This window comes from Macadamia integrifolia, chromosome 4 (genome assembly GCF_013358625.1).
Source record: "Macadamia integrifolia cultivar HAES 741 chromosome 4, SCU_Mint_v3, whole genome shotgun sequence".
Classification (NCBI taxonomy): Eukaryota; Viridiplantae; Streptophyta; class Magnoliopsida; order Proteales; family Proteaceae; genus Macadamia; species Macadamia integrifolia.
Window position 1 is genome coordinate 15,980,001 of NC_056560.1, and position 9,171 is coordinate 15,989,171.

At 35.1% G+C, this 9,171-nt stretch overlaps 1 protein-coding gene across 1 annotated transcript; it reads left to right on the forward strand.

Annotated features, from left to right (window-relative positions):
* Positions 1-5,085: 5,085 nt before the first annotated feature.
* LOC122076286 (F-box/FBD/LRR-repeat protein At1g13570-like) lies at positions 5,086-8,627 on the forward strand. Its single transcript, XM_042641607.1, has 5 exons — positions 5,086-5,096; positions 5,868-5,967; positions 6,953-7,867; positions 8,019-8,162; positions 8,260-8,627. The coding sequence occupies exons 1-5, from the start codon at positions 5,086-5,088 to the stop codon at positions 8,575-8,577; spliced, it is 1,488 nt and encodes a 495-aa protein (XP_042497541.1). The 3' UTR covers positions 8,578-8,627.
* Positions 8,628-9,171: the final 544 nt, after the last annotated feature.

Below are 9,171 nucleotides of genomic sequence, written 5' to 3' on the forward strand. Positions count from 1 at the left end.
AAAAAAAAAAAAAAGGAAAAAAATTGGGTATGCCCCCAATATGCTGTAAGCTAGTACTCATTGTATCTATCTCTCTCTTCTCATTTTTTAAATGACTCCCATATTTTTCTGGTATGATATCTCATCATGTGATCCCATTGATACTATCCACTAGCATACGTAATATTGGAACCTCTAGCGATGGAGATCAAAGGTTGGGGCTACTCCCGGAGAAAATACGTTGACTTTGATTTTTGACTTTTGACTCTAACAGAGAGAGAGAGAGTGGAAACGAGGAGTAAAGTGATTTAAGTGAGGACGACACATGTAAGGTAGTCTCCCCTCTTCATTAGTAGTGGAAAATTGAAGATTAGTTTGACCTTAGACCCAAATACCCCCATTCCCACGTCTGTTCCAATACTAGAAACGTACTCTTTTTGGTAAAAATACAAAACTAGTAACCTTCAATCAGTCCTAATCTTCTTTTTTGACTGGAATGGTTGGAAGCTTACGACGAAGGTGAGGAGAAAGGAAGGGTTGAACGGTGGTTTGACCTTGGCATCAGGATTTATCTATAAATTTTGGGTTCCTTCTTCTTTTCCTTATTATTAATATTATTATCCTCCTTCCCTACCTCTTCTTCTTTGTCCCCCTCCTCCTCCTCATACAAGGAAAGGTTTGTATTGCTTATTCCTTCATTCAGTATTAGTTGCAATGAATGGATACCTATTGTTGAGACTCAAGAGTGTTCTGATCAGTTCTGGCTTGGATTTCTTGACAATTCAATTGTTTGGTTTTTTGTTTTCACGATTGTAATTCTTCTTGAGATATTCTTCATCTGATTTTTTTTTTTTTTTTTTNAAAAAAAAAAAAAAAAAAAAAAAGACATTTTTTTCTTGAAAAATCATCAGAGACAGTTCGTTCCTTACATCAATGGTTGGTTTTGAAAGAAACCGATCAAAATAAGTGATAGACAGAAAATCTGTTTGGAAACGAAAGCCGAAGAATGCCGATGTACCTACCGCCGATGTTCCTTCCATTTCTTCTTCTCTTGCAGATTGTTTCTGCTTTTGGGTTACTTTTTTATTCCCCTTTGTAGGTCTAAGAGTTTCTGTTTTTTGAATCAAACAGCGGTAGGTACGTCGGCGGAGCAGAAGAGATCCAACAACTTCACGAGACCTGAGAGCTGAAGAGGTTTGTCGAAGGTTTTCCGGCGCCGGAGACAGGTGTTTGCGACGAATGCAGAGGGCATCGCTTCGTATTGTGCGATCAGTGCAACGGGAGAAAGCCAAAGGAGCGGATGAAGGCCTGAACTAGCCCTATCATCGTAGTACAACTCAAAGGCTCCCCCTTCGCCACCACCACCAACTTTGGCGCCACCGCCATCGGCAGACCTACCTACTCTTTGGAAGAGAGAAACAAAATAGAAGAAGGGTTAAAATGTGTTTCAATGAGAAGGGTATAACGATCATTTTATCTCTTGACTCACCAGTGACTAACGGCAGGGGGGCCAAATCTAATTTGGTGAAAAAGAGGGGGTGTCCCTCTAATATTGGCATTCTCCAGGGGGTGGCGCTGTAAATTACCCTATTTTAAATGTTTTTTAAGGCTCTCTTTTGGATTGATTTCTATTTGTATTTATTATCTATTTCTGAGAAATCATTTGTGATAATCAATTATGGACCACAAATAATATCCGTTTGGTTACTATTTATATAATAGATTGTATAATTAAAAATAAGTTTGGTATGCCTATTTGTAGAATATATTATGGGACAAAGAACACTACCTTCTTGTGTGTGTCTACGCCTAAACACAGGCGGGTGTTCACATTCTGGTGTTACAACTTCTGGTTGTTCTATCTGCTTCATATGATTTCGATTTTTTCTACTTTGTTCAACAAGTGAGTTGGGTCTCTCCTAGAAAGAGAAAGAGAGAGAGGATATCAATTTACCTTCTTCTTCTCTTCTTGGGTTCTTCTGAAACTATATGGAATCACTTTATAAGTTTTTTTTTCTTTTTGAATTTAGTGGCCAGGGTCATATACTGTGATACAAAACAGAGATTCTGTTACTCAGGGATAGGGAAGCCTGCATCAGGTTTCAGAATTCATGGGCTTTGGCCCAATTACAAGGATGGATCGTATCCATCCAACTGTGATCCCAGTAACTCCTTGGATGCATCAGCGATAGTCTTTCTTCCCCGTTCTGGTTCTTCTGTTATTTTCTACTAATTACAGTAGATTTAAGGTGTGAAACCTGTTCTGCATTGGGAGAGAGAAAGCGGTAGATATTTTTTTTGAAAAATCTCAAAAAACACACGTTTATTAAAAACCAGCGCACAAATCTAAATAATGATTTTTGACCACAAATCACAAATAGCTTTTGACCAATGTGTGATTTGTGGTTTATTCTTATTTATAATAAATAAAAATAAGTGCAATAAATCATACCAAACAATTGTAAAAATAAAAATAAGTCAAATAAATACAAATAGAAATCAAACCAAAGAGAGCCTAAGTTAAAGGTAAAAAATAATTTTTTAATTAATTTGAAAGTGATTTATATAGTCTTCCTTCAGGGGTAGTTGAACAATGGGCTCTCTCCCTATAGTCTGGGATGCAATGGATTATGGTGAGTGCATGGTCTTAGGAAAGCTCGGTTCAATTTATATTGTCATTTTCAAAAGCTATCATTGTCAATGTGAAATGACAGAATTTACCCTCATTGAAAAAAAAATAAATTATATACAAAAAAGTAAAGATACAACATATTTTTCACCAACCTTGGTTACAATAAGATTGCATGTATAGTTATACAGCCTATGCAACTGTCATAGTCCTGGTATGACTCTCTTGCGTGGATTTCTTGCTCTTCTCCATCCATCCATTACTATTGAGCATGAACTTTATTCTCTCTCTATATATCTTGGCTACTGATTTTAATCGTAATTCTTTAATTCTAATGTGTCTTTTGATTTTTGTAAATTTATAATATATTTCAAGCTGATTTTCAGTCTAATTCACTATTTGAAGATCGGATTAGATTGAGAGTATCCAATCCTAATGTTGTTTCCAAGTTTTAAAACTTTGTATTCAACCATTATGGCAATGCACTATAAAATTTTGATTTGTCCTTAAATTTGATATCAAATTAATGAGATTGTGACTTCAAATTATTATTAAAATAAAAAAAGTACAAAGCTAAAAATAGAAGAAAAAACTCCCAACTCTTATGTCTTTGTCAGGACCGGGTTTTCCTCAACCACCACATTTGACCGAGGCTAGTGCGATAACATATTGCGCACCATTCATAAATAGAAGGGTAGATAAATACAGGATTTCTTAGCCGCATGGTGAAAAAAATCTTCTCCATTTATTAATGTAGACTCAAACCGTCGGAATTTTTTTATTTCTGGTAAAATCAGATGAAAACCAATTTATTTTGGAGCCATATTTCCCTTTGGTTGATAAAATGGCTGACCACTGGATATTGGATTAAAAAAAAGAAAAAAAGAAAAAAATTGGGTATGCCCCCAGTATACTGTAAGCTAGTACTTATTGTATCTATCTTTTTCTTCCCATTTTTTAAATGATCCCCACATTCTTCTGGTGTGATATCTCATAATGTGATCCCATTGGTACTATCCACTAGCATACGTAATATTGGAACCATATTTCCCTTCGGTCAATAAAAAAAAAAAAAAACTCATATTGAAAAAATAATTTTGGCCACAATGCTCAGTGCGGGCCTCACAAGTCGTCTGCAGGGCTTTCCAACAATATTTGAGGGGACTTGCTAAGCAATGGAGATCAAAGGTTAGGGCTACTCCCGGAGAAAGTAAGTTGACTTTGAGTTTTGACTGTTGACTATAAGAGAGAGAGAGAGAGAGTGGAAACGAGGAGTAAAGTGATTTAAGTGAGGACGACACATGTAAGGTAGTCTCCCCTCTTCATTAGTAATAGAAAATTGAAGATTAGTTTGACCTAAGACCCAAATACCCCCATTCCCACGTCTGTTCCAATACTAGAAACGTACTCTTTTTGGTAAAAATACAAAACTAGTAACATTTAATCAGTCCTAATCTTCTTTTTTGACTGGAATAGTTGGAAGCTTACGAAGAAGGCGAGGAGGAAGGAAGGGTTGAACGGTGGTTTGACCTTGGCATCAGGATTTATCTATAAATTTGGGGTTCCTTCTTCTTTTCCTTATTATTAATATTATTATCCTCCTTCCCTACCTCTTCTTCTTTGTCCTCCTCCTCCTCCTCCTCCTCCTCATACAAGGAAAGGTTTGTATTGCTTATTCCTTCATTCAGTATTAGTTGCAATGAATGGATACCTATTGTTGAGACTCAAGAGTGTTCTGATCAGTTCTGGCTTGGATTTCTTGACAATTCAATTGTTTGGTTTTTTGTTTTCACGATTGTAATTCTTCTTGAGTTATTCTTCATCTGATTTTTTTTTTTCTTATAACAATTAATCTGTAATCTTCTCTTAGGCTTTCACTGTTTTAATTCCATTTCTGATCTTGAAGGTTTTTCTTGATTGCCATTTTTTGTGCTTTTGAACATCCTCTGTGAATGTGGATTTAACTTTTCTAAGCTTAAAAAGTTAGGAGGAGAGGGGTGGGTTATGTGGCTATTTTGGTATTTTAAAATTCTAGGAGAGAAGGAAAAGTGGAATTTTGATTTTTTCGGAGAATCAGAAAAGAAGTTTTGGATGCATAGGAGGTTTCGAATCAATGAGAGGAAACTATACACAAGGGCTGAAGGTTGATGGAAAGGACACCATCTTTTTTTTTGAGTGTGGAACAGGTTCTCATACCATCTGATCCTCAGAGATGGTATCTATCATAGGGTTTTTCCTTGGGTTGATTCCATCTGTGTGGGTCATTCTTGTATGAGAATGGTTCTCGTATGAAAACCTAATCCGCTCTCATCTTTTTCTTCGATTATCTTTTACTACGAAAAATAAAACTCAAAAGTTCCAATTGAAAGACAGATTGACCGTCGAAGCATCTTTTCAATTTTGTAAAACCCTACAGATTTTGACATTTTCTTTTTATCATAGGATTTCAAATATTCGCGAGCTTGCTTCTCTTGTCAATGGCAATGCTGTAAGTGGAAGGAGTTAATCTTGGTGTTTAAGTTTATGATCTTTCTAGCTAGTATTTTTCTTAAGGAAGTTCTAAACTTTCTGTTCTTGCACTTGGCTCAGGTGACGGATTTTTTTTACCAACAAACATTTACTTGAGGTTTTTTTTGGGTAAGCATTGACTTGAGTTGCTATATATCTCTTCCTCGGGGGACTATATTTAAAAGAAAAAAAAAAATGGTCTTTAGATGTGTGAGACATACCAATTGTGAGATCTGAACTTGATGATGACATCAAACTCTCGGCGACATCTTCTGATGATACGTTGTTTCAAAACGTAACATTCAACAGTTCCCTATAGAGACTCTTATCAATCATTTCAGTCTTTTTCTTTACTTATTTTTGCAGTGGACGTGTGAGAGGTTGAAGAGATTTCTTTTTGGGTCATTCAAACACTACTGAATACCTCACAAAGATCATAAAGAGAGTGGTTCAAAGCGCGTGTGTCGTGCTTGGCTAGGCTCCAATTAATATTCTAAAGGTTGGTGGTTCTAGTACGTAAGAATTCCTTATATCTAACTTAGTTGTTCACTTTTGAAGATTTACTAATATTTCTAGGGGTACTGTGTGGATCAGGTTCTTGTACGATCTGATCTGGTGGATTCCATTTGTGTGAATCATTGTTGTATGAGAGCTGGATCTGCTATCTCTAGGGCTATTAGTAAAAACTATCTACATAGCTTAAAATATAAGATAAGCTTATCATCATTCTCTTTCATTAGTGTTTTTGCAGATCGAGAAAGAGTTACAATAAGATTATCTTGACTATGGGTAATTGTGTATGTTCTAGAGAAATATCTGTCTCTGCAAAGAATTCAATTATCAATACCAAGGTAACCCACCTCTCCCTTCATTCATCAATATCACATCTAAAAATTAGCATAATAATCAAGGAGTAACAAAGTAAATTCTTTGTATATCTCTTCTTCTTTCTATCTATGCCATATGACAATCACATTGTGCGTCCATTTCAACCCTAAAACATATTGGTCATTTTGCTTTTCTTCTATAATATTTTGAATACGTTTTTTTCTTCCCAAGTCAATGTGATACAAATGAACACTTCATGGTCTCAAAGCTTTTCTGTCTCCCTTTGAATATTTTTGCTTCTTCTTTTTTAGGGTTTGCTTTTATTTTTTTATGTTTTTTTATTTTTATTTTTACTTATTTTATTTTATTTTATTTTATTTTTTGAAATTTATTGGACCCAGGATTCAAATTATATGTACAAATTATATAATTAAGTTTTCAACCTACATGTTTTTTACTTTACTTATATTAAAAATACCTTAAAATGAAGTAATTTTTTTTTGGAGAAAAACAAGACTAAAAGGCATGGTCGCCTCCATGCCCAAACATGGGGGGGGGGGGGGGGGGACAAAATGACCTTCCCACCATTGGCCTATGCTCTGATGTTGGGTCCATACTACCTCTTAGGGAATCTCTCCCAAAATATATATATATATATATATATAAGTTAACTGATTTATTTATAAGATTCATTTACTTTCACAAAGGATTTTATGCATGATATTAGGAAAAGTGTAAGCTGATGAATCTTGTATGCATTGACAGAATATGTGAAGATTTTCTGTTAGTTTTCCATCCGTCTCATGGAATTTCCAGGGTATTCCAAATTACCATATGGTCAACAGTATTCCTACCATCATTTCATACAATATTGAAACATTGCAGGGAATAGAACTTTAATAAAAATAAATTTACTTTGTTTTACATCTTATTTAGCTGGACATATTTATATTAAGAATATGAGATTAGTAGAGATAATTATGTTGTTGAAAAATTGAAAAAAAATAGGAGATCGAGGGAGTAGAGGAGGATCACATAAGCCATCTACCAGACGAGGTCTTGAGCCACATTATATCATTGTTGACATTAAGAGAAGCAGTGAGAACTAGTACTTTATCGCGAAGGTGGAAGTATGTTTGGAGGACATCAGCCAATTTTGATTTTGATGCTAAGAGCATGCTTGGAATCCAGAATCACCCAGCATATTGGCAAGAAAGTACATCTAAATTTATAAGAGTGGTTGATCAAACTTTGAAGCTTCTTCAGGATTTTAAGGTTGACAGGTTTAGAATTTGCTGGGACATGAATAACAGGCATGGGTCTAATCTTCACAGATGGGTCAAGTTTGCAATAACATCAGGGGCCAAAGAACTTCATCTTGACTTGTATCCCAGACCTGATTATGACCTTTACATCCTTCCATCTGGGCTTCTTGGTAGTGGGAAAAGATCCTCCTTGAATCACTTGCATTTGAGTTTTTGCGCCTTGAACATCTTGAGACCCTACCCTGGTTTTGAGGGTTTTGAATCACTTACCATCCTCTCCCTAAAACATGTATTTCTAACTGAGAAAGACGTGGAGGATCTATTGTGCCATTGTTCTCTCCTTGAATGTCTTAAGTTGGCAGAATGCATGAATCTAGTGATTCTAAGGATCACCAGTCCATCCCTCAAGTATCTTGAAGTGAATGACCTTTCTGATTTGGTTGAAATCAAGCTATGTGCTACAACTCTTGTCACATTTGAGTTCATAGGGCACATGGTAAATTTCTGTTTTGAGAATGTTCCATTACTAATAACTGTGATGCTCCATATTGTGGGCTTCCATAGCTCGGTAGAAGCTCCCATTGCTGTTACAATACTTCCAACCGATCTCCCTCAACTTGAGAATTTAGTCATTTACAACACCATGCTTTATTTTGAGGTAAGTATTTTTTTATTTTTTATTTTTTTTTTTAATTTTTTTGAGGTATGTAAATAACACATTTCTTATGCTATTCATAAGCTGTCTTTTTTTTATTGTTATATATATATATATATATATATATTTTTTTTTTTTTTCTCTTGGTGTGCAGACAGTGTTTCCAACAGAAAGTTTACCAACTTACACTAAACTCAATCGGTTAGTGATGGTTGCAAAAGTACCAGAAATGGATTTTTTCTTCTGGATTGTTACCTTTATGAAGGTTTCTCCTTTCTTGAAGACACTCCAACTCCATGTAAGTCTTAATTTAAAAAAATCAAAGTTGTGTGCAATCCTTTTGTTCTAAAGATCTAATTGAACAACACTTTTTTTCTTCTTCTATTCTTGTGCAGCTATCTCCCTTAAAAGATGAATCTGAAACAAGGAAAATTATTAGGCCTTTTAACATCCGTCATAATTACCTGAAATTCGTTGAGGTAAATGGGTTCGGTGGTTATCATGAGCAAATTGAAATAATAACTTACATTCTTAAGAATGCTATTGCACTTGAGTCAGTGTTGATCGACCGTCGTCCTAGATTTTATCTTGGAGATGGCAAATGGAAGACCCATAGTCACCGAAGCTTCTTACCTACCATAGAAAGAAAGCGGATATATGAGTTGCTTCTTCAAGAATTTCTGCCTGTAGGTGTTCAGATAACAATTCTGTGAATCTTATTCATCTTCCTTGTGACTATTGAAAGAATTCCTAGGAGTTGAGAATTAGCTAAGGTTATATTAGAGTTGTAATTATTGACTGGAAATTGATTTTCATGTTTTAAAAAATTTCAGCACATTTGACTGAATGGTTATTATCTGTTGAGTGATTAATTAATTGAGCTTTAGAAACTTGAAACTCTCAATTAGTATCAATACTACTGTACTACAATATCGTTTTGGAATTCAAAGGCTTCAGGATCAACAGATCAATGAAATTTTGACTCTTCATTTGGGTAATGAAGAAAATACCATTGGAGATAGCTATAGCTTTCAGTCTAATCCACTATTTGGGGATCGGATCATGATATTTTTTTCTCTTAGCCTTAGAAGGCTATAGCTTTATAAGAAGTATCCTATATGACTTGATAAAGACTAAAAGGAAAAGGTAACCTAGCCGGTCAGGTCAGGCTTGATGGCAGGTGGAATTGCTATCTAATAAGAAATATGGGACCATTGGAGATAGGGGTGTCTTTGGTTTGGTTTTGGTTTAAATTGAATTTGTTTCGGTGTGGGAATGGTGAAATCAAAACTGAACCAATAAGAAAA